Source organism: Rhinolophus sinicus, linkage group LG09, assembly GCF_036562045.2.
Source record: "Rhinolophus sinicus isolate RSC01 linkage group LG09, ASM3656204v1, whole genome shotgun sequence".
In the NCBI taxonomy this organism is placed as follows: Eukaryota; Metazoa; Chordata; class Mammalia; order Chiroptera; family Rhinolophidae; genus Rhinolophus; species Rhinolophus sinicus.
The window spans coordinates 86,644,736-86,671,800 of NC_133758.1; the positions used below are offsets into that span (position 1 = coordinate 86,644,736).

At 38.1% G+C, this 27,065-nt stretch overlaps 1 protein-coding gene across 8 annotated transcripts in view; it reads left to right on the plus strand.

Annotated features, from left to right (window-relative positions):
• The window catches only part of DYNC1I1 (dynein cytoplasmic 1 intermediate chain 1), a 269,907-nt gene extending 251,406 nt beyond the window's left edge, over nt 1–18,501 (plus strand). For all 8 annotated transcript variants that reach the window (XM_074340758.1, XM_074340755.1, XM_074340754.1 and 5 more), the window contains 2 exons: nt 13,917–14,057; nt 18,277–18,501. In XM_074340758.1, coding sequence (XP_074196859.1) covers nt 13,917–14,057; nt 18,277–18,486 — 351 coding nt within the window. In that variant the 3' untranslated portion in view covers nt 18,487–18,501. The remainder of the gene's footprint in view (nt 1–13,916; nt 14,058–18,276) is intronic.
• Nucleotides 18,502–27,065: the final 8,564 nt, after the last annotated feature.

Genomic DNA, 27,065 nt, shown 5'->3' on the forward strand with positions numbered 1-27,065 from the left:
CAGTCTGGGGGCACCCATGCCAGGCAAGTGGGCCCCCACAGGGGAGTCCCTGTGTCCTCCCATCCTCCCTGTAGTTAGTCTTTCACCCTCAAAGTCTTTGGTTCAGTATAGAAATCTCTCTTTCTCTCTCTCTCTCTCTGTCTCTCTGTCTCTCTCTGTCTGTCTGTCTGTCTGTCTCTCTCTCTCTCTCTGTCTCTCTCTTTCTCTCTTTCACTCTTTCACTCTCACTCTCACTCATGCACACACACCAAATTATTATCAAAAATCACTCTGGAGTTTAAACTCAGCTAAGGATCTTTCTCCTAAACAAAAAGCTACATTTTAACCCAGTTGTATCGGTTCCCATACAGGGCAATCATTTAAGCCTATTTGACTTCTTAAGGTGAGGGTGATAACATTTTGGATTTCATTTTGTTTGTCCTATAAGAATCTTGAGTTTTGGCCAAAAACCCAGGCCCTGGATGAATGTGCTTTAGACCTCACTTTTTGTCACTGGGCCAACTGGACTTGGGAGAGAGGGTGGAGCTGTCTGTTCAGACATGATTTTTAGTTTGCCCTTTGCCTCTGGAGCCAGAGCCCTGGCCCACATCCAGCTGCACGAAGAGAAGATTATGGTATTTTCTAGGTAATTTTAAGGAGCACAAACCCAAAGTAAAGTCAGGTGGTTTCAAGTCTGCACTGAATTTTTCATGTTAAGGATTTGTCATGATTTGGGTTTTCAGCAGAGCTGTATTTTAAATGATGAAGGGAATTGTATTCTTCTGGAGATAGGCATGTTTTGCTTGTTTGCTAATGACCTCTGGTTTTGCTTATGGGGAGTTTTGTTAACAAATGGAAATGTAGCAAAATAAAACACTCTCTTTCGTCCTTTCTTTTTATTCCATTTTCTTCTTTTTTAAACAATGGGAACCCTTGAGATAAAAACTGTCAAAACCAGGCTATAGATATTGGTTATTGTAACATCATTAATACTGTGTAAAAATAAATTAGTCACTTTGGCAATCAAACACATTCTTCTGATTTCCTGTCGGTGCTTTTAAACAGAGCTTTTCCCTGGCTGTTTGATAGATCCTATTGTGAAGAGAAAAGAGCTGTAGAGATGTATTCAAAAATTCTTTGAAAATTTTCCAACCTCAGGAACCCATTCAGCAGTAATTAGCTTTTAAGGAGGCTGATAAGGAGAGCTTGGCAGGGGCCTGCCTGGTGAGTTCAAAGGTCAATCCTTGCCTGTGACGAGAAGGTTCAGCTTTAAGACCCATGTCATGCTCCATCTACACTGCCTGCCTTGCCTTTTCCTGGCCTCTTACCCCATCCGCCATCTGACCCTCCGATTACCTTTTCTAAACGAAAGGGAAATCAAGACTGAGCCTACAGAGGGTGACAAAATTAACCCAAAATAAACTCTAATCTCAAGTACAGACGACTTCTGTTTCAGGGGAAAAATAGCTCTGTCTTGAGGCAAAAGCAACTGACTGAATTGAACAGAATTGCAATTTCTTGCTCAAGTTTAGTTGGGTCCCTGGAATGGTTTGACCTATTTGTACTGAGATAGCATTGAAGTCCACTCTCCGTCCTCACTTGTCTTAATGTTACAGAACTATAGGTGTAACTTAAAGCTAAGCTGAAAATTAAAAAGAGGCTCTTCTGCATCCAGAGAGGGGACATACTTTTATATTCACTGCAGTCCCTTTTCAACAGAAGTCACAGCAAAGCACAAGGTAGAGCTTCCGTCATTGATTGCAAAGAGACGTGTTCAGGATGGAGGGAAGTAGCTGCTCAGAAACAACATTCTGCTTTGCACTCTTAGAGGCAATCCCATGAATGCAGACTTGTAGGGTAAATGAACCCATTTGATTGTGTATTAGAGGCCAAGAAAAAAAAGAGAGCCTTCCTTCTCTTTTTATTTGAGAGCTGTGCTAGATTGCTAGGGCTGCAATAACAAAGTACCATAGACTGGGTGGCTTAGACAACAAAAATGTATTTCCTTACAGTTTGAAGGCTAGAAGTTCAAGATCAAGGTATTGGCAGGGATGCTTTCTTCTGACGCCTCTCTCTTTGGCTTGCTGATGGCCGTCTTCTCCTTGTGTCTTCACATAACCTTCCCTCTGTACAAGTCTGTGTCCTAATCTCCACTTCTTATGAGGACACCAGACATATTGAATTAGGGCCCACTCTTGGGATCTCATTTTAAACTTAATTACCTCTTTTAAGGAAACTATCTCCAAATACAATCACATTCTGAGGTCCTAGGGGTTAGAACTTCAACATAGGAAATGTGGAGCCAACACAGTTCAGCTCATAACAAGCACTAAAGATATGTTATTATCATAGTTGACATTTGGTTATGGATGAAAAAAAAAGCAACAATGAGCTTCCCCTGGGGTTCTTTCACATACACGCCCCACTCCTCGTGCCTGAAGGGCTCCCATCCCTCCAAGCCTGATTTCCAGGGGCAGTGGAACCCGGAAGGACCCATGGATGTTGAGGGAGAGGAGAAGGAACAATTGATGCAATATAGTCAATGTGAGAAGTGACTTTGTTGGTGTTGCAGCCAAAGACCCATTTCTTCATTATCACCATGTTCAGAATACATTTGTTCACTGGTGCAGGACATCTGGTAACACGTGGGCGAACAGGATTCAGGCTTCCTTATTGTCGCCGCACCATTCTCCTACTTGTGGGCATCACTGTTCTTCTCCAGACATAAACATTTAAGAAAATTCCATGTAAAAGTATATTAAGTTTCTCTCTCTCTCTCTCTCTCTCTCTCTCTCTCTCACCAATTGTAATTTATGTGGTATAAAGTATCTTAGGTACCTACTGATGCTTTAAATCCATAAATAAATTTTGTTTTTAGTGAGAGAAAATTCATCAGACATTGAATTCCCAATACCTTGTTCCTATAGTACACAGGAAATTCCTGATTAGATTTCCAACCATCCACATCACTATTAACCTATTTTTGATCACTGTTTTTCATATCACTTTCCCCTAGAACAGTCTCCTGCTCCTGGTTCCTTGCCCATGGGGTACAAGCACGCTGCAATTTTTTTTCTGTGACTGGGCAGCAAGCATGACCTTCATTAGATTTTAGGAAGCAGAGTGAGGGGAAAGCTTCTGAACCAAAGTACCATGCTAGAAGAACAAGAGATAGCCCAAAGAAGATGCTAAATCAAAAATCCATCAGGGAAAACAGGTTCAGCCCTGGGGAGACTGAAAAAGAATCCCAAGCCGAAAGAATCAGAGGCAAGTTCAAGGTTCTGCTCACAGGCAGATACAGGCTCACAGGCAGATATGGGACTGGACCCAGATGCTACCTGCTTTATCACCCACCCACTTTCAGTGTATCTTGTCTGCCTCCTACTGATGAGGCTCACTGCCAATTGTTTGAGATATAAATTCATATATAAAAAAAAGTCCAAAATGTCAAGCATGTTACATTTAAATGGCAAGTAGGTGATCTTGAGAAAAAAATAAAGTGACCTTAGACACAAACACCAATGATATTAGGATCCTCTTAGAGAATGGTGCTTGGTGATTGGATGGAATGGCTTAAAGTGTCATCTTTTAGACATGTCCTAAAATTGGATGAGTTTGCCAAACCACTTGGATTAGTTCACCAACGTGCATCCACGCTGACCACTGCCACATTTCCCAACCACTCCTCAACCAACCCTCTCAGTCTTTTGATACTTCTCTTTCCAAGGCCATCTGTGAGCCCCTGATCACTTAATGCAATGGTTTCTTTTTAGTGCTCGTCTTATATCATACTGTCTGCCACTCATTCTTGCATCGCTCTCCAGCCGGATGATGTTCTCTTGGTTAGCCATGGCCTTTCCACTGGTTCTTTCTCCTTCACTCTCGTGGCCCAGTTTTTTAAAACTTTTATCACAGGCCTTTTTTTTTTCTCCTTCTCCATGCTCTCCTCTCCATCAGCACCTCTTCTGAATGATTCCTTGACTCGGATTTCAAGCCTGCCCTCTCTTTCAATTCCAGACCCACATTTCTACTGCCAACTTAGCCTGAGTGTAGTCCCCAGGGACTTACATGTCCATGTTTAAAATACAAACCAGATCTTCCTCTGCAACTCTGCTGCTTCTTCTATTTTCTATTCATTTCGTGGTATTCATCATTCAGTCGTCCACACCAGAACAGCTGAACAGAGTCACATGAATGTTAGAGGTCTCTGAATCTGTTTGTACGTAACATAACGCTCTGCACGTTCATCACCGCATGTTTAATAAATCAGTAGCTTATTGCATCAAAGAGTCTTAACTCTATACTCAAGACCATTCATAACATGTTCTCACCCCCACCTTACCCAAAACCAAAATGATTTCCTTCCTTGGGACAAATCTTCAGAGCCCACGGGGCTGTCCCTACTGCTCGCTGTAGCATCTATCTGGGAATTCCACGCTGATTTACACAGCCACGTCCTTGCATGTTTTGCTTTTCTCTCCTGGCCTGGCTTCCTTACCCTCTATCAAAGTCTATGCCTCTTTCAAGGCGGGTCCCATCACCTGTTCTAGATAATACCTTCCTTGACCACATCAGACCATGGTAACCACCAACACGCCACCCCCCAAATCTCCAAATTCCTCTGGCACCTAACATCTGTACCACAGAATTTAGCACCTGGCTACATACTTGTTCTCTTTCTTTGGTATAAACAAGACAGAAAACCAGTCTCTTTCCCAGGGATTCACAGACATGATAAATTCCTCCTTGAGTTTTTCCCAAGAATGTGTCTTTGAGGAGGAATTTGTATTCTTTCTTTCTTCAGTTGGTGAAATCTGTGTACCTCCTTGCGATAGGATGTGTCTTAGTTATCAGGAAATTTAGAGCTCTTTCAGTACCAGATTGTAATAATCAGCTTATCTCAGGATCCTGGTAATAGCTATCTTTTCTACCTGCCTCTGTTGTGTGTTTATTCTTAATTTTGCAGTATATTTAACTTGTAAGACATCATAAATCCTTTTGGAACACAGTGAGAAAGTAGACCCCCAAGTAAACAATATTCTTCTCTTATTATTTCATAATTTTTATTTTCCTACTTGGACTCTGCGTCCTTGAGAACAGTCAGATCTTGTATTTCTATTGATTGCCCAAAGTAGAAAGGATCGAGGCGGTCCTTAATAACTCATTGTTGATAGATTAATACTTTTGGATATCCTTAGTGCAATAACCTATTTTGTTAAAGTAGGTTAGATTATTGTAAACTGAGATAGAAACATCTAAAAATAATTCTAGAAAAGAGCCCTGAGTAGACCTATTTCTGTAGGCATTTTGTTAAATGTTTAAAACATCAGTAGAATTAAAATACAGTAAAAGTCCAAAGTTAACGTTTTAGCTACTACAGTACCTAAATATAATACTTAAAGTAGGCAAGAAGATTAACCAAATCAATAGTTGACTGCCAGTAACACTTACCGGATGACAGAGTGCATTTTTTTCCACAACCCCAAGCCCTGCTGGCTGCCTTTCTAAGAAACACAACATTCAGATGGTGTCTGGCTTTTTTTCCTTCCCTTATCCTCATTTTCACTCCCCCTTCTCCCTTCCTAACAAAAGGTAGCAAATATTAAAATTGGCTTTCAATAAAACTACCTGTGCCAGTGATCAAATTCTTTTCTTTCTTCCCTTTTCCTTGGAAGGGGGGTGGAGCGTGGGGAGAGGGGAAAGCAGTTCCTTTATTAAGCTCACCCAGGGAGAATAACTTGGAAAAAAAAACCACAAGAATGTAAGCATCAAGTCACAGCCAAACTTAGGCTGTGTTCGTGCTTCCTGTCCTTTTACACCCACCCTAACCCCAAACCCCTCCCCCAAACATTCAACTATCTCTACATACCTATAGCAGTTAAATATTTATACAGGCATGTGTGAATAATCCATATCAGTACAAACACTCTTGAGACTTAAAATTCACCCAGCTGACCGGGCTTTATTATTGTGCAAGAAGTAAGGGCTTGATGAATCCTTTCCTTTGCTCTTTTAACCAGAGCGGAAATGTTCACCTTTTCATTTCAATGATATGTTACACTAGTTGCCTTCCCCAGCTTCTCCTTCTAAACAATAATGTTTGAAGAGAGAAGGAGAATAACAAATAACAGACGTAATTATCTACATAATTATGAGATTCAAAAATACGTCCACCCCCCTCCTCCTGGTGTAACCTGTGTTTTATGTCTGATGTTGGAAGATGAACTAAAACTCATCTTTATCCCCCAAAGTAGCTGTTTGTGGACCAAACCAATGTAGACCCCTCTTGGCCACTCTCATGTGACCTCTTAACCTTGCAAATTGTACAAGTCTCCTAATTTATACTTGGTTATTTTCCTATGACCATTTCCAATGTCCTGTATCACCTCACCTCATGTTTAAAGTGTGTTTGCTTTTTGAATAGAAATTAATTTCTATTTGGCTTAGACGGAACAGAATGAGGTAAGAGAATATGTATGGTGTAAAGCAGGAAACATAGCAAATGCATTCTACATTTGAACAGAAGAGTTGGAATTGCTGCTATGTGGGATTCTCCATGCCTGTTCTTTTCATTAAAATAAATACAACTATCAGCTATACTAATTTCAGATATAATATAAAAGATCCATTGCATTAAAACCAGGAGACACAACGGTGCAGAACAACAAAAAACTGGCCTTGACCCTTTGAAAGTATGTCCTTCATACTTGTATATACAGTCAATTGTTAACGCAAGAAGTCGAAGTGAAAAATTAATTATTTAGATAATTTTACCATCAGACTTTAAACCTGTTCAATGGGACAAATCTGGGTATGTGACTCCTTGAAAAGAAATTAAATTTGTCTGACTGTTGTATTTACTCAATGTAGTGAGACCACGATGTCTGATTAGCTCTGGGAACTGGCAGATATTAACCTGGAAATTGAAAACTGAGTATGAATCAAGGTGTAATCCATGGACCTAGGTTTATGATTTGATATTTTTCAAATCTTTTTAAAGGATTCCGTGTGTGTGCATATTTGTACATTTATTTATATTGGTGAGAAAGTTGGTAAGCCGGATGCTAGAGTAGAGGTTGATAGGAAAGGGACCAGCGTGAAAGTGTTCTGCCCCTTAATGTACCTGCTAATAAAATGCAGTTGTACAATTTGACATTAAATAAGTAACAAATAAGAAAACACAACTGCAGAAGCCTGCAAATCCCACTTTACTTGCTCATCCTTCTAACTTTTCAAGTCTTCAAGGCACGAATACAGCTGCTCCTAGGTCCAGCCCATTGTCAGCCCTCCACACCGCCTAACCCTAAACACTAATGTCCGGTCTCTAATTAACCTGACCATTATCTAGACATTGAATGCTTCTTTCTCTAATATTGTGTTGGACATGAAAGCACTCGGTCATAGTAGAAATAGAATTGGGGAGTGGCCACCAGGGAAGGGCTCTTTTGAACTTGCTTGCTGCCTTCTCCAGCCACGTGCGTGGTCTTTGAGAGAGAGAATCAATTCAGTGAACAGCCACCTCAGTTGTACTAATGACCCAACTGTACAGTGACCCTCTGACCTGCCTCAATTCAAATAAGCCAGAAGGCAGAACATCCATAGCAAAGGAAACCCAGCAACTGAGATGAATGCAAACGGCAATTCAGGAAAGCACCACTGCTTGCTTAGTGTTTTCACCATGATTTTGTACAGAATTGTGCTACTAAAATGCTTGTTTTAAAAAAGAACCTTTAGGTGGAGCTAATATTCATAAAAATCATGCCAGTGCCAGGAAATGCTCCTTTTATGAATTAGGCAAAGCTTATCGTTTCTTTTTTTTTTGCCGTGGCTTTAAACACTCAAATACTAGTCAAAACCTGTGAATATGTATACATTCTTTTATATGGATAATTATCTTCTTTATTGGTGGCGCCTCCTGGATTAGGAGGATTCTTCCATGCAAATAAGCAGTAGAGGAAGGTCGTGCAACAAAGAACACCTTTCATGTGGCTTCAGCACTTATTCAGCAAAACGTCGACATTTCTAGAGAGACAAATACTAAATTCCTGGATTTCTATAAACTTCATCCTAATTATTTTAAATTAATGAATTCAAATTAATGTCCTGATATATTTTTGGTTAGTGCATACAACCAACAAGCAGCCCCACGGCACATATTCTGTACGGAGTAGCTCACCCAAAGGATTTATGTCTAATTTTGAATTTCTGACTATGATAGAACCATGTAAAGATATTACCATTTAGGTATCATGAGTATTGTTTTAATATTAGCACAGAAATTAAGATAAATACAGGATACTTTGTACATTAGAAAGATCCCCAATTAAGTTGCAAATGTTTTCCAGTGATAGTACCAAATTCCAAATTCGCAACACCTTTTTTGGGCCAAGAGAGTTGGTTTTTTTGGTTTGGTTTGGTTCAGTTTGTGAGTTTTGGTTAGTTTGTTTAAGCACTTTCTTTTTATGGTAGAGGCATCCATTTTTGTGTGAGCCTGAAGTTTTGGGGTCCTTTGGTGGTTTTTTTAAAAGAGATATTGTGGTCTCACATTTTAATGTTTCCTGGAAGAACTGGCTGGCTATTTATTTTAATTACTTCACAGGAACCCACATTACAATTTTTGAAGGACATTTTCTTATTACTCATTGTTTAGAATTTTGGTCATTTTTTCCCCAACAGAATAGAGTGTTCAAGGTAAGATTCCGTTTGTTTTCCTTTTATTTCAGAATAAAAATACAGAAATTCTACTATTAATTGACTGCCCCCCATCCCACCTACCCATGTATTACCCCCTACCCCACTTCCTCTCCACTCCGAGATTTTCAAGGTTTGGGTAAACATTTCTGCAAAGGCTGCTTTGAAAGCTAATCATTTAGACACAAATGCAACCTCAACCACAGTGTTTGGAGGTGTTAGGAGACATTCTAACACAAATCTTTCTATTCACCGACCTTCAAAATAGTGAAGCCTATTGGGATGCTTAGCGGTGCCTGATAAGAGGCAAACAAATAATATAGAGGAAAGTAAAACAAACATTGTATTCCCTAGATATGACTTCAGTACATTTCTGACATCAGAAGTAGAAACTCATCTCTCATGAAATCATTTTATAGTTAACTGATTGGAAAAATATGCAGCTCTAATCATTGTCAGAAGTATACTAATAAAATGGAAACTCAAAACTAGAGATCAAGTCTTTATTATAAAATGCTGATGGATGTTGTGAAGTCTCATTTTTGAACAGAGTTCACTACCTGCCTCTCTTATGTAAATTTAATGTTCTTTATTCCTTTTCCAGGTGGTCAAATAGGAGGTCTATTACTTTCATGATTTCAAAAATTTTACTAAAAACCACTCTGGTACATTTTTATATGCACATTTTGATGAAATACAAAGTAAAAAAAAACAACATTGTGATATAATGTCACAGAACATCACAGAAGATGGCTTTAATCATAATACTTAGCTTTGAATAACTCTTTGTAAAAAAAAAAGACTCTCATACTTGATTCCATTCAGTCCTTACTACAAAACAGGTCATAGAATCATAAAGCCGCCCTTGAGGCCTGTTGTTCCAGACTTCCATCTTACAGATGAAAAGCTGAGATGCATAGAGGTTAAGTTAAATTTCCCAGGTCTGTAGTTTTTCCACTTTCTCCTATTGTCTTTTCTACTCCCTGTACCCTGTGTTATCCCCATCCTTCAGATAATTTTATTTTAGTCCCCAAAGTTAGAGACATTTAAATGTAGAGACATTTAGTGAACTTGACTCCAGCTCTTTGCCTACTAGCATTATTTTATTCTACTCTCTAATGAATGGTGTGCTGACTAAAGGGCCATTCCCATCCTATTTTCTGGTTTTCAGGAGAAAAAGGTGTCTGTTCCTGTACAAGGATCTAAACATGCATGGAATTCTATGGTGAACAGCTTTAGGCTTATTAATAACTGATTCAGGAAATGAAATAAATATTCTAATTGTGATCTTTTAAAACTCTTTCTACAAGTTACACTGTGTGTGTTTAGTAAATATTGGTTGTGTTGAATGGAATAGCAAAGAGGAAAGGTAACAGATCTGTTGTTTTTTCTATGAAGACTGAAGACCACTGCTGTTTTATAGAGTACCACATGGTTCTAGCAAATAGAGGATATGCTTAACAGCTAAAAAACCAGAGAACCAAGTCCAACTCTACCACTTACAACCTTCATGGCCTTGGGAAAGTTACTAGCTTTCCTGAACTATAATTTTCTTTTCTGTAAATACCATCTACCTTACAGAGATTTTATGCGGATTAAATTAGACAATGTGTATATAGAGTCAGGCACACAGCAAACACCCCACAATTTACCCTTCCCTGCCCTTCATGTCTGTCTGGGAAGTGACTGGTCGCCTGCTTCTCCGTTCTGTTTAAGAGTCAGGGAATTAAAATCAAGCTGATCCATGTCTGGAGATTTTAGCATTTTTGGCACAGCCCTGGAAACTTGCCTAAAACACAGGGTATCACGGCTTTATTTCATTGGCATGTGTCACATGTGCAGTAGGTTGCCTAACAGTGCAGTTTTTGTTTTCTTTAACAGTTCACTAATACTAAACATGGCATTAGAGAAGAAAACACAGGTCAAAGGGGTTTTTCTCTAATGAAATTTGATTGTTTTGAAAAACACTTTCTATGGTAACATGCTGTGGAACAATATTTAATTTACTAAATGGCTTTGAGTATTTTGCAGAGTAAATATTTAAAATCACCAAGCTTTTGCAGCTTTAATATATACAATTGATATTACATTTAAGGATCTTCTGCAGAATCGGTCAAATTTGCCCCCACATTCTCCACCATTTTAAAACTTGTAGTGTTCTAAAATCGGGGAAAATGCAGGAGCTCAAGTTATTACATCTTTGTGGATGCAGATATGCATGTTTCAAAATTCAAAAGTGGAATCTTTAGACTCTAATGCTTTTGATATATTTTATGAAAATGTTACTATCTCATGATATATGTGTTTACTATAAAATGTTTTATATGAAGCATTTGAGACAAATTTTTAATTGGGTTTTCAGATTACCCTTTGGGCCCTAGAATGAAAAATTTCTTTATTAAAAGAAGTACAATTAATATTCAAAATAACACTGCTTACTATTGTAAGAGTGGCATTAGCCTATGCCTATAGCATATGCCATGCTATGTTTGGAAAGTAGTGGTTCATAAATGTCAGTCCACTTAGTACCATGATAATGAATTCAGTCCTGACCAAGACTTTCCCAGCCTGTGAATTTATAAAGGTTAAAACAAAGCCTTTGAAAACATAAGCCCTTCTCCTTTCCCCAAAACAGGCACATACTGTAGCCTAGAATTACTTGCACAGTGATCTTTATAATGAAAGGTTCAGTCTTGAGGGTGAGGGATGATAAGGAAATTGGAGAAAACCTAGCGAATAATAATAGCATTTCAATACAATAATATTAAACGTGAGAACATTCATTTTTGGTAACATGAACAACAGCAGTCATGTCCAGATGTTTAAAAAGTGAGATTTTAGGATCTACTACCATTTTAACTGAGTTTCTCAGAGGAGACGCTAGTAAAAGAACAAAAGAAAAGAAATAGCACTAGAGAATAACAGGATAGTTTATTGAGAAAATTAACACATCAAATAATATCAGCTCCTTAGAAAGTGACTGTTGAAAGCTGGATGGTCTTCTAATTGATCAAAACAAGGACTGTAGATGTGTTATGTGTTTATTGTATGTCTGTATGTTTATATCTATGTCTAGACCTCTACGTAATCAGTTACACTACCAGTTGGGTTATTGAAAGAGGATACTGAGAATTGACTTTTATAAGCATGTGTAAGTCTTTTCCACCCTTTGACTTTAAGAAAAATGTGCTACTCATGTTCTTTAACAAATAGTGACTGGTTTGCTATAAAGTCAAGAATTGAGGGCAAGAATAATTTTCTACTAAGAGTTAGAATTTAATATTCACAAGTGGTCAGTGAAGGACCAGCTACTCCTTTTTTTCCTACATTAATAAAGAAAAATGATACAATAATGCTATTTTAAGGTATCATTAGATATTCAGATTTTTCTGGAGAAAGCAGTTTGAATAACCTAGTCCAAACAGTGAGAGGAAGGAAGAAGCTACATAAATAGAAAATAGTCTAATAATTTTAGCTCCAAATCACAGTGCAAACATGGAATTTAACAAACATTTTGGCATAAAAGAGTTACAGAATATTAAAATACAAAACTATATAGCTAAAGTCCTTTTACTTCTTTTTGAGATCTCAATGACATACATATTTTTTTCAGATTACTCCTCCGTTATATACTTTGTGAATTAAAAATAAGATGTCTCACACATAACACTGCCAACACACACGTACACACACATACAAATGGCCTGTCTAAAATCTTCTGTGTTGCTATAATAGTTTTACAATTGTGTTCACTTCTAAGCAATGCCAAAGTGATATAATTCTTGGAAAGATAAATCATTTATAGTTAGAGCCTTAATAAATTTTTGCATTAAGTTTAGGTTATGAAACTTTTATTGTCTTCTTGCAGATTTTTCTCACTTTGATTTTAGCACCCGCATTTTGTACATTTTACATTCACTAACAGTATACTGTGGGAGGTGGGAGTAATATTTGGAGCTGATTCCCTACAGATACAGTCTTCTAACATTCCATGCAGGTTGTTCATATTGTGTGTGTGTGTGTGTGTGTGTGTGTGTGTATATATATATATATATATATATTTTTTTTTTTTTTGGTCTTATTACCCTGGGCTGTATAGGTATTCAGTCAAACCCATGAAGAGAGTACAGACAGCTGACTGGATGAAGAAGACACTAGGAAAAAAAAAAAGCTCCCATTGTTTAGATTTCTGTCAGAGGATATAAGAATACTTAATTTCTTTTATCTCTAGGGCTTTCATTATCATTTAAATTTCATTTTACATTAATTGATCAGGGATTAGTAAAGCCATTATTCATAAATTAGAATAAGACAAGCCAGATGGAATGAATAATTCATGAAGTCCAATTACATTTTATTTCTGGTGTACTTTCAAACTGACTTCTGTGCTATTTTGATGTGACAATATTCACTGGAAATCAAGAGTGCCATTTTAATTTACTGTATCCCTCTGGAGTGGAAGCACTTGTATGCAATGGGGTGTCCTAATGCATTTCCCCCTTTCCCCAGAAAAGCCAGTTTTCGGGATCTTGGAAATACTGGGTGATCTAGAAAAACGTGGTTCACCTTCTATGAAGGTTCAGGCGTGTTACATCGAGCCACACCAGTCCTCCTGACGTGGGTGAACTGACACTAGTCAGGGAGACTATGATCTTAGAACCGTGACATTTTTCACCTCTCAGAAGAGCTACAAATCCCTTTAAAATATGTATTTCCCATTCCCCGCCTCAAAGGAACCATTCAAATAGGAATTTGGTCTAGAGTTGGACTGGAAGCAGAGTTGCAGCTACAGGCAATGACCACGAGGTGGCAGGCGTTGCCTTCCATGCAAAGGGTTCGGGGTGGCCGAAACCGAGAGGGCTGGCAGAGCATCCCCGCGGGTCTGATCCGGGCAGAAGGACCACGACTGGGTTCGGGCTCTGAGCGACTCGCAAAGCGTAGCAAGGATTCCGGGCTAATGGGCAGTCCTGTCCACCTGTCTGGAATGTCTAGGACGACAGTGTCTGAAACCGCCTCCCCCCATCCGTCCCAGCCCCCAGCCCCTTAAGAGCACCCCCCACCACGGTATTTATTTATGCCACTGGACAGTTCTAGTCACATGAAAGCTGCGGTTCACCTCCTCGAGGACTTTCATCTCGGGCAGTTTTATGACACTTTGTGAATGTGCAAAGTTTTTAATTAGGCTCGCTAGACAGCCCGAGGCAGCAGCAGCGCCACGAAGTCTTCACGGCCTCTCTGCTTTACAGCACAACAAGCCGCTCTACTCCTTTGAAGACAATGCAGACTATGTGTACGATGTCATGTGGTCCCCCGTGCATCCCGCGCTCTTTGCCTGCGTGGACGGGATGGGGCGCTTGGACCTCTGGAACCTCAACAATGACACCGAGGTGAGCGGCGGCGCAGGCGCCTGGGCCGGGAGGGCTGGGACGGGGGGCGCAGTCGGCCTCTCTCCATCTCCCCCCCCCCTCTCCAAAACGGCCTTTTTTGGACAGACCCTCCAATTGCAGCTGGGCTGTCGACCCCCCATTCATGACTGCTCTGAAGGGAATTGGCAGATGCATTGGCCAAAAAAAAAAAAAAAAAAAATCATTTAATCTCACTTCATCCCTAAACCGTGGCAGATCCTGGACAATTGACGACCCTTATTTGCAAAGAGCAAAACGATATGTGTTCATGCTTTTCCCTAAGGGAAAGAACACACAGGCATATTTCAGAGCCCTGTTGAAATAACTCTATTGCCAAACATTTGGAAAAGTAAGCTTTTGTGGACGCTGACTTTTAGATTGGGCTTTTAAAAAGGGTAGTTTGTCCGTGTTTGCTATTTGTACCTCCCCTATTTTGAATCCATAAAAGATGATTCTGTTGATTGTTTATGTTTAGATCTAACCCCCTTTTGATTTTTACAAGGTAAATAATCCTTGTGTAAGATATTGCACTCACAGGCAGACTTTTTCAATAGTTTCTAACTCTGAACATGTATGTTAAACTCAGTATTTTTTAATTGGGATTTTTAACATGTCACATTTAGAGTATTTCACAAGTGAGAAATAGCCCTTTTTAAAATAAACAATTGGCAGTAAGGAGATATTCTTTTAAAAATTAGACCACATTTATGTTTTAAAAATTGTGCCATAAGCATTTTTTCCTTTTCTCCACTCTCAAAATTATTGAGGTGTTAATTCAGCTACTGGGGTTTTTGTTAAATATGAATATTAAATGTCCTTCAATTTAATAAAATAAAATGGTCTCTTCATTTCCTGGTTTCTGATTCAGGGCAACTCTCCATAAATAAGAATGAACAGGTAAGAGGGAGAAGTGCTGCAAACTATATGTCAAGTGGAGAACAAGAGAAAGCTCTTTTGAAGTGTTTTGAGCAGGAAACAGCTCAGCCTTTTTAATTAGGAAGCCTACAGCTGGAGGATGTGAGAAGGGCAGACTCCCTTGTATTTTTTCTGGGAGAGGGCCGGGAAATATTCTTCAGGTGTTATTTTGAGTCATTTTATCTTGCAAGATTATGTGCACCTATAACCAATGCCAAATAGTTATCTTTTAAAAATATTTCAATTTTAAGTCTGTATTTCCTTTTGGCTAGGGAGGAACCAAAATCAAGAACTATATGACTAGGATAAGAGTTATAATAAAGCATCTTTGAAAATAATCAAAAGGCATGAACATGTAATGCCCATCTTTGGGGATGTTGAAATGTTTATAACATTATTACTTTTAATAGAAAGATGTTATTACTTCACATTGTAATGGTTTCCCAAAGTCTTTCACCGCCATTGATTAAAATCATATTGCCTCTATCTGCTAGAATAAACTCATTCACTTAAAACAACCAAAAAAACACACATTTTCCTGATTGACTCAGGAGACCCCTTATATCAGAAATCAGATTTAGTAGGGGTGACATTTAGGTAATGCCCAACTACAATGCAATGGAGTGAGTGTTCTTTAAACTCCTTAATAATTCCTATTTAACTATTTTTTGTTTTTTTTTTTAATCTGCTTTTTAGGTAAAATGAAATTAATGTCTCAACATTGCCAAATGTAATTTTTCCCCTTCTCTTTCTCTAGGTATCAACAGACAACCACATAAAAGTTTTATAGCTAAACATTTCAAAAAATCATTACTGGGCATGCGAACCATTTAGTTTTGTGGTAAACATAATTTTGCTTTCACAGTAATAGTCAATATGTTAAGTCTGATTCAAATCCAGTAATGAGCTAAACACTTTAGAAAACTGTCAAATCATTTTTGTCTTCTACTGAGTTGAGCAAGATTTTTCAAATATTTGTCAAATTAGGAATTAGATTTGTTTTTAAAAAAGGAGCTGAAATCCCAGTGTTTTGATGTTGCTCAAACTACTAGGCTTTTAGACTAACTTGTCCCAACTGCAAGGATAGTTTATATTCACCTACCTCAGTATCATGGACCTCTGCACAACGTAGTAATTTGTGCTGTATAGATCCTGCCTTTGCCATTACAATGAGCCTTAAAAAATATGAAAATATTTGTGAAACCAAAGTCGAAGAGTAAGAGTGACAGAGACAACACATGGATAATTTTCATTACAGATTCTTCAACTTTTGAAAGGTCATTACCAGTCCAGTTAATAAAACATATTTTGTCATTTTCTTCATGCGTTTGATAATTTATTACCACATATTATAGGCTGTGATAGTGAATTTTACTTGTAATATCTATTTTAAAAAAGTATTTTTAAATGGTTAGAATATTAATTGTTTCACTTTGCTACATTACTTAATTCCAAATAAGTGAAATTCTTTAAAATGTATTAGGCATGATTGAAAGTGTATCAAAAAATCAATTTCTTCAGAGTGATTCATGTTTTATCACATTCATGTTAAGATTAAACATTTTTATTCGTTTTGAAATTGTTCATAAACAAAATCTGATATTGAAAAGGGTTAAAGTATAATCCTGTATGATTTCTCTAAATTATGGAGTTAAAAATTAAGTCTGAAAATTCTATAGCTGAATCTCAGATTTATTTTCTGTGTAGCACATTAATAATAAAGTGTATTGACAGAATTACGGCCCATCTAAATTCACATTGTTTTGGCCTTTGGAAGGTTTGGTTAAAAATTCAGGCTCCAGCCTACATAGCAGATATCTTTATTGTAGAAATCTGTATTTTAAAAAATAAATAAATGAGCTGGGGACTTTTGTTTCATATTTTTGCTCACAATTGACATGCCATGATTTAAGTAGGCAAAATAATTTTTATTGATTTCAAGATCAAGTTTAAACATAGATTCTTACATACGATGGAGTTTTTATTGCTATTTTAAAGATAGGTATTGGGTCAATAATCTCATATAAACAGATGGTTTCAATTCCCTAAATAACAGAATGCCGGGAGTGCTAAGGCACAGTACATGTTGTGTTTCCATCCTAACCTGACATGTTTATTAGACACAGGTCTTAAATAGTGGTGTGAGATGATCTCGGTGGCCCTCTTTTCAATACTATTTTTTCTTTGTGTTTTAACATTTACCTTTTTCTTTTTTAATGGCCCATTGTCATTTCTTATTCAACATTTTTGTAGAAGGCTTGGAGATCTGATCTTTACATCTTTTTTTTTTTTTTTTAAGGAGGGCGCAGCTCACAGAGGCCCATGCAGGGATCAAACCAGCAACCTTGGTGTTATTAGCACCACGCTCTAACCAACTGAGCTAACTGGCCGCCCTGAGATCTGACTTTTATATGATTTATAAACGTCCAACCTTAAAGGCAAGAGTTTACACAACTGATGATGGAAGAGTGGCAGACCCACTAAAATTCTTTTTTACAAATAGTAAAGTTCTTGTACCAAATACTGCAGTTTCCAATTCAGCACCTCCAATTCACTTCAATATTAATTATTATTGTAATTGTTAAAGTTGTCAGATTTCAGTTGTTTATTAAAGGAGGTATAAGACCTTTTCTATAAGTAGGTGCTCCATCCTATCAGGATGTCACCCTGGGAATATTTCCAAAGGTATGGAACACTTCCTACACCCTGGTATTGCCAGGAGGAAAAACAGAAAGGATAAAAAAAGAGAGGTGAACTTGAGGTTTTGAAGTTTTTCACCTGCATACTTTTCCTTCTTCTGATCGTCCTCTCCCTGATGAGGTTTTGAGGGATCCATATGTATTTTTTTCCTGAAGACTCATATTAATATGCCTTTTATTCCCTCATATGCCCCCCCTTTCTCTCCTTTATAGTATCCTCAATCTTGGTAAATCCTGAAATATGTCTCTCCATCGATCCATAAATCATGACTTGATCGTGAAGTATCACATTTAACCGCTGTGTTTGTTTGTATGTCGGATATACCCGCTGCATAATCCAAAGAAACATTTATGTCACTCACTGCCCATTGATTATGGAAAAAGACTCTCCCTCTTTTTCCTTTTCATTAAAGCATCTCCTCTCTACCCCTTTAGTACAGTGGAGCATATGATTTAAGAACAATGAGTCCTTTTACTTCTGCATAAGGATGTATATTACTTCATGCACATGAAGGCAGTGGTGACTCATCCAGTTAAACATATATTTAAATTCATATTCAGAGATTCTTTCGTAACCTCTTTGGCAGGTTCCAACAGCAAGTGTGGCCATTGAGGGGGCGTCTGCCCTAAACCGTGTTCGTTGGGCTCAAGCTGGCAAAGAAGTTGCTGTTGGGGACTCAGAAGGCCGTATTTGGGTCTACGACGTTGGAGAGGTACATAATTTTTGGTTTGGGGGTTTTACCTTTTTGTTTGTTTGTTTGTTCATTTGTTTTGTTATATCTAGTTTAAAGATCTAAGGAAATTATTGACCAGACTTTGTCAGACAAGAGCTCTCTGGAGTGCTTGTGCAAATTCCCATTGACTTCAGTGGGAGTTTGGCGAGACTTCCTTAGGGCTTAATTTGGTCTTCTGTCCCCACGCACTGGACACTGTAGTTAGTGAGCCAGGCTCCCTTCAGAGTACTTTACAATTCCCAGTTATCCTGTGATGAAGCATGGAACTTCCTACCAGTTTCACGAGAATGAAAAGTTTGCCAAATTCGTCATGCTAACATTGAATTTGGAATTTGTTGTTTATTTTGAAAAGTCAAGTTTTAGTTGATATGTTTTATTAAAATGTATACTATTACTCTTTAAATAAAATGTAGCCAATTAAAAAGGCTGAGGTGAATCAGAATTTGTACCATTTTTATGATATTCAAAGTTTTTATATGAAATATATATACCTCTCTAGTGTATCTTGTTACATGACACGTGAAGTATTCCTGAATATCATGGCACGTATCAGAGGGGAAAAAAAACAACACATTTTTTTATTTCAGTAACATCTCCTTGAATTGTTATACTACCTTTATTTAATACTGCATTATCAATCAATTGTAGTGAAGCATATCTGTTTATTTTTACTATATGAGAAAGTGTTGACAAAAACCTTCATTTCTGATGAGGTTAAAGAATTTTTTCCTTAAGCACAGAAAATATTGAACTTTCAAGCAAAAGAAAGTAAGAGTATTGTGTAATGCTATTTTGGCATAATATGAATCTAACATTTGCATTCCAGAGGGAAAATATACCGCACTTGTATGCATAATGTCCTAGACCTAGGAAGTGCTCTGTGAGTACCTGGTGGATGGGCTTAGCTGATCACACTGAGAAGGGTTCTTTATGGTTTCATCAATCAGCATTCCATAAATTTGGCAATCCTAGATGGTTTGTTGTACAATGAAACTTTTGATGATATATTATATACTGCTATATGATAGAGTTGATTGTACTGAAACAAACTGGATGGTGTTTTTTTTATGTTTTGGGGTTTTTTTTAATTCAATCAGGGACAGGAATGGAATTATTTTATAGATAGGGGTTTTCTATTTTGGGATGTACAACACTATGTAAAACAACTAGAACAATCTCTGAGTTTTACTGCATGTTATCTATTTCATTAGGCACCTCTTTAACTATTCCTGATGCCGTAAGCTGAGTCATTCCAACAGCAACAAAGGCTCTGTTAATATTTATCCCCAGTGTGGAAGATGCAAATGGTCTGGTGATTATTGACGCAGTTTGGAGTCTATGGAAAAGAGAATACCCTTGGAATCGAAAATATGGCCAATAGTTTTACAGTAATTTTCTTCAAGGAGTATTCTTTATATTCAATGCATCTTTTTCATGGTCTTCATCAAAATAAAACTAAGCAACAACAAAAACAAGTACTCTTCATTGGTTAATTTACTAAAAAATTAAAAAGCTAGCAAAGAAGGAGAATATAAAGAAACAAACAAGGTTTCTTTTTTCTCTCTCTTTCTTTCCTTTGTTTATAACAAGTGTAATTGTAGGAGAGAATAGAAGTAGAGACATATTCAGAGATAAAATAGCAGAAAATAGATGAAATTTAAAAACTCTTTTCTCCACCTCTCTTGCTTATAGATAATGTCCCTTAATTCTCCTAAGATTATATGCAACATTAATTGTTTTATCCAAGAGGGCTGAAGAGCAGAATGGTTGAACAACCTAGTTTATTTAAAGAAAGGCCTTTTAAAAAGTCTGCATGTTGACCACAAATACTATACATATAAATATATATTTCATAAATATACATATGTTTGTGGTATTATATATAATATGTAATATATATACACACATACATATATACATACACACACTATCTCTATGTAATAAAAAACAGCATAACATATATACAGAATTTTCTGCAATAAAGTGATTTTATAGTCTGTGGACAGAATTACTTAAATATGACTCGTATTTTGGGAGTATAAATGATTTTGCAAAAGTTGCTTTGTCTGCTATGTGGCTGCTGAAACTTCTTGCTAGGTTGCTATCATCATTTCTAAATTGTAAAGTGTTGTTACACTCGTATTTCTACTATCATACTAGCAGGTCAGGCTGGTTTTCATTTTTGTATTATTGCCCTTACTTTTCTAAGTGATATTACAGACTATAGAAATGTCTGCAACTATAGGCCAGTCTCGCCTATTGTCTGGAGTCTAGACAGGCTATAGAAAAATCTCTGTGACATGTAATAGGCCAAACAATTTGTAGGGTTGTTTATCCCTACAAATTCACTACAGGAAGAAAAAAGAAAAGGATATACTATTTTATTGAGAGTAGGTAATTTTATAATCTTCTAGCCCTTCTGTGAATGACCAAAACTCAGGATAGGCTTATACATTTGAACAGCCCTTTCTGTATTGTTGATCATACACAAAGCAATCTACAGCTCAGAAAAACTCAGACTTAACAAGATAATTTTATCTTAACTGTAGTTTTTTCCCCACCTAAGTATTTTTGTAAGGTATTTACAAATTTACCTCATATTTATTTCTGGGGGGAGTTCTTTTTCCCTTGGCTCGTCTCTGTGTTCTGAATCTTTGAAGACCAACACTGTGGAGGCTCCAAGTATTAAAAGGAAAGATGGCTTGTCTGCAGCTGAGCTCAGCTGAAGCCCACTTCTGAGAGAGAGTAGATCACTTCATGGGCAAATGTCACCATTATTGTAATTACTATTGTCTCCTTCACAGCCTAGAACTGACCAAGCATAACTGGACTTGGGCAAGAAGGACACCATCTCAACAGTGCTTCCCCAGCCTTTCAAATCACCTAAAATGCAGAAAGCCAGACGAAGTGCCTTCATGGCAAGCTGGCCCCTTTAGAATTTGAGGTCAGCTCTAAGGTTGGTGCATGACTGATGAGAGGGAAGGAGTTTGAGCAGGAAGTGATTTAAAAAGGAAAAAAGATATAGAAGAAAAGAAAAAAATACGGTATTGAGGATCAAATTGCCAGTAGACTGTGCTATCAATCTGCATTCAAAACTGGTTCTCTGGTCCCCATTAAAACTGAAACCCTCACTAAGGTCAGGATGGCCTTGGATGGAAAACCTTGCTTTGTGGAACCTTCTAGAAAAGATGAAACACTTTTTAATAAGCATTATAATACAATCTGTATAAGAAAGTAAATGATAGTTTTTAAAGTATACTTTGTTGATACATTTTCTTTGGGACCTCAGTACATTGAATAGGTGTCTGCAGGAAACCATCTCACACTCATTCTCCCATGGTTGATTTGACTGAGAAATCTGTTAGGCTGAGGAGAAAGGAGTGGGCAGCATGCCATCTTTTGCCGAGGTCCTATTCCAGGAGCGAGGGGGACTTCATGATTGTGCAGCTCGTGCAATCTCATACAGCCCTGACCTTGGTGTAAATGCCCTGCTATCCTTGTCTTGTAATTGTTCAGGAATTTTTTAACAAGACACCCCACATTTCCATTTTGCATTGGGCCCTGCAAATTATGTAGCCACTTCTGTCCACAAGAGTTTTGCTTTTAATGCCACTCACGATGCATATCAGAAATGCATATCAGAAATGAAAAATTTTGTCCTTTACCTAGACATTAGGAAGAAGGAGAATTTTTTTAGAAATGTGGTTAAATGTAGTACATGCCATATGTTCTTCTTATTACCTATTTCTTAAGACTATTTTAAAATGTTGAATGGAAATAGTAATGACTGTACATTATTAATATCATGAGGCCCATAAAAATAGAGCTGAAACCATACTGGGTATTCTAATTCTCCTCCCCACAACCCTGTTTTGCTCACATCGTAACTTTAACTGCAAGTATGATGGAGTTTGGGGAAAGATCTCCATGATGCTACAACTGGAGTGGGGAGGTACAGGCTTTTTCTATCCACCCCGTTGTCAAGAACTCCCTGAGAAGAGACTTCTGTGACCACCAAGGGACACATCCCCGTTCAAGTCCAGGTAGATGGGCCTTCTGGTGAGACCTGACACTCAGCCAGAAAGGGACTCTGGTGTCACCAATTGTTACCAATCATCTGACTCACCTCCAGTTCCAGCTGAGGCTGCAGCTGCTACAGGGATTCCCAGCGCAGTGTCCCCGTGATCGTGCCCTCCTCTATTAAGTACAATTATCCTCCATGACTTTTAAGATGAAGGCAGAGAGCAGTGGCTTCAATCCAGATTTACTGATACAATTTATTATGAACTTCTAAAGGGTAAACAGAGGATTGTGTATGAGCTCACTGAAATGACTGGATTGAGTTTTTGTACTCCCCCCTCCCCCCCTTTTCCTTCTTTTTGTTACATGTAAATGGCAAAGGCATGAGTAATATCTCTGGGCCTATGACTAAGGAGGTAAAATATAAAATAGCAATGTTTTCAGGTAGGCCACATGATGCTTTGTTTATATAGCACACATTTTTGGTTGTTTGATTTCAGCATTGTATCTGGAAAATATATTGTACACATTTATTTTCACAGATAGGGGTCTGTTTTCTTGGCAGAGCAGGTGCTTAACTCCCATTAGCATAAATGGAAGTTATGTGGATTCGGTTATGGGGATTCGGAAAGACAGAGAAGACCCCTTTTGCTATTTGGCTATAATTTTTATTCTATTTGTGCATCTTAAAAGTTATTTAAATAGACAGTGGTTGTGTGCACCATTTAAATTTTCTACAATCTAAAATGAAAAATGAGCCTAGCTCTAGCTCTTGAATAAGTTTTGAGGTTTGTTTTTTTTTTCTCTAAACCATGGGATTGCAATCTGTTTGTTTTGGAGCTGTATGATCCCATTCAATTAACTGAAATGCAGGTATGATAACAAGTCATAAATGAACTACAAATATAACCTGAAAATGTGGAGCGTATTTTGCTTCAGAATATACTTGTAGAGAGTTGTTAATCATTGTTGGATTGTTTAAATGATATGTGAATACACATATTCTAAAGAATTAAAAACAAAAATTACTCACTGCCGTGGCTCCTTCATTGAATAGCAAGCTTTTCTATATATGCGGTGCTGATTTTAATAGCACATGGGGCAGTGAGTATAGAATTATTCACGTGTCCTTATGATTGATAGTCAGCCTATCTACCTGTCTTCCAAGCAGATGTGTTTTATAGAAAGCCTGTTGCCATTGTTAATGCTTCAGTGCTGTCACACAGACGCAGCTGTCATAAATATCCCCTAACCACTATGTTTGCTGCTTATCTGAATTAGTTAGAATGCTGTTTGCAGCTCCAGTTTTGAAAGAAGCAGTTTATCTTCCACCTCCTATTATTTCGTTTTCCATTAACCTCTTCCAAGGAAGATTTTGTTTTCAGTTGTGAAAAATACACAGAAGTTTCAAATGCCTGATTGTATTTCTGCAGTAGTCAAATGATAAAATTCTGAAATCGTTTTCAGCTTAAAGAAGAATTTAAAAAATAAAATGGCAACTTAAAAACTGTAATTTGGGAGATGAATAAATCTCATCATCCTGGCTTTATTTGTCTGATGTCCCATTCACTCATTACCTAAGAAAATGTGCTGCATCTTTAGATTTTTAACCCTGAGCTTTGATAGCATCTCAGATACCTTGGTTGATATGACTATTTGGGGACCAAAACAATAGTGGTCATTTTATTACAAATTTCAGTAAATGCAGTATATTTGACCAAATATAAAAGGGACTTGAGAAATTGGCTAGGAAACATGCAGATGAACATGAGAGATCAAATATAACTGCTCAAAACATAAAGCATGATTTAAATGTCCATTTGGACATATTTTAAATCTGAAACGAAAAATTTAAATGGCAAGTTTATTTGGAACCCCAACAGGAAAAATGATCTATGTCATGTAGTTTAGAATGATGGTCAAGGTTTAATCTACAAGGACTATGAAAACGTGCCTCACACAGTTTTCATAGCCAGCTAGAATAAGAATAAAAGAGATTGGATGAGCCATTTCTCTTGTACCTTAAATAGCAGATTTATAGTAGCCTCTGAGAAACTGGAAGTGCTGGAAGTTAAAAAGGATTTGAGTGACACAAAATAAATACAATACATTTATGGTTTTTAAGTGGATTACACTTAAGCAATAATTGTTTGCTTTATGAAACTACTTCCCGTTTTCGAGTAGGACAGGGCCTTCATCAATTTTCCACAAGAAGTTTATGCCCTGAATATAAATAACCCCCCTCTGTGAGGGAGGGGGTGTGCGGAACACAAAATACGAAGTTAAACTGAGATTTTGTGGTTAATTCAAATAAGAGTCCCTTAATGAAAACGAACTGCATTTGAAATCAGTCAATGTAATTATTGGGCTTTATGAAGGCCATTATCCCCTGCTGATGACAAACCTGATACGTAGTATGGTTAAGCTCTGGCAGCCTCCAGAAGAAGGGAGCAGATCTGGGCTCCGCTTACCTACGTCCAGTTATAATCACCCCAAACCCTAGTGTTCCTCATTAAGTGATTGTGGCCGTAAGTTGTTAGATGCTTGAAGGTCTTTGCCAGTACCAGCTTATTCGTCAGTTGAGAGTCTCTCTCTCTCTCTATATATATATATATATATATATATATATATTTTTTTTTTTTTTTGGTCTTATTACCCTGGGCTGTATAGGTATTCAGTCAAACCCATGAAGAGAGTACAGACAGCTGACTGGATGAAGAAGACACTAGGAAAAAAAAAAAGCTCCCATTGTTTAGATTTCTGTCAGAGGATATAAGAATACTTAATTTCTTTTATCTCTAGGGCTTTCATTATCATTTAAATTTCATTTTACATTAATTGATCAGGGATTAGTAAAGCCATTATTCATAAATTAGAATAAGACAAGCCAGATGGAATGAATAATTCATGAAGTCCAATTACATTTTATTTCTGGTGTACTTTCAAACTGACTTCTGTGCTATTTTGATGTGACAATATTCACTGGAAATCAAGAGCGCCATTTTAATTTACTGTATCCCTCTGGAGTGGAAGCACTTGTATGCAATGGGGTGTCCTAATGCATTTCCCCCTTTCCCCAGAAAAGCCAGTTTTCGGGATCTTGGAAATACTGGGTGATCTAGAAAAACGTGGTTCACCTTCTATGAAGGTTCAGGCGTGTTACATCGAGCCACACCAGTCCTCCTGACGTGGGTGAACTGACACTAGTCAGGAGACTATGATCTTAGAACCGTGACATTTTTCACCTCTCAGAAGAGCTACAAATCCCTTTAAAATATGTATTTCCCATTCCCCGCCTCAAAGGAACCATTCAAATAGGAATTTGGTCTAGAGTTGGACTGGAAGCAGAGTTGCAGCTACAGGCAATGACCACGAGGTGGCAGGCGTTGCCTTCCATGCAAAGGGTTCGGGGTGGCCGAAACCGCGAGGGCTGGCAGAGCATCCCCGCGGGTCTGATCCGGGCAGAAGGACCACGACTGGGTTCGGGCTCTGAGCGACTCGCAAAGCGTAGCAAGGATTCCGGGCTAATGGGCAGTCCTGTCCACCTGTCTGGAATGTCTAGGACGACAGTGTCTGAAACCGCCTCCCCCCATCCGTCCCAGCCCCCAGCCCCTTAAGAGCACCCCCCACCACGGTATTTATTTATGCCACTGGACAGTTCTAGTCACATGAAAGCTGCGGTTCACCTCCTCGAGGGCTTTCATCTCGGGCAGTTTTATGACACTTTGTGAATGTGCAAAGTTTTTAATTAGGCTCGCTAGACAGCCCGAGGCAGCAGCAGCGCCACGAAGTCTTCACGGCCTCTCTGCTTTACAGCACAACAAGCCGCTCTACTCCTTTGAAGACAATGCAGACTATGTGTACGATGTCATGTGGTCCCCCGTGCATCCCGCGCTCTTTGCCTGCGTGGACGGGATGGGGCGCTTGGACCTCTGGAACCTCAACAATGACACCGAGGTGAGCGGCGGCGCAGGCGCCTGGGCCGGGAGGGCTGGGACGGGGGGCGCAGTCGGCCTCTCTCCATCTCCCCCCCCCCCTCTCCAAAACGGCCTTTTTGGACAGACCTCCAATTGCAGCTGGGCTGTCGACCCCCATTCATGACTGCTCTGAAGGAATTGGCAGATGCATTGGCCAAAAAAAAAAAAAATCATTTAATCTCACTTCATCCCTAAACCGTGGCAGATCCTGGACAATTGACGACCCTTATTTGCAAAGAGCAAAACGATATGTGTTCATGCTTTTCCCTAAGGAAAGAACACACAGGCATATTTCAGAGCCCTGTTGAAATAACTCTATTGCCAAACATTTGGAAAAGTAAGCTTTTGTGGACGCTGACTTTTAGATTGGGCTTTTAAAAAGGGTAGTTTGTCCGTGTTTGCTATTTGTACCTCCCCTATTTTGAATCCATAAAAGATGATTCTGTTGATTGTTTATGTTTAGATCTAACCCCCTTTTGATTTTTACAAGGTAAATAATCCTTGTGTAAGATATTGCACTCACAGGCAGACTTTTTCAATAGTTTCTAACTCTGAACATGTATGTTAAACTCAGTATTTTTTAATTGGGATTTTTAACATGTCACATTTAGAGTATTTCACAAGTGAGAAATAGCCCTTTTTAAA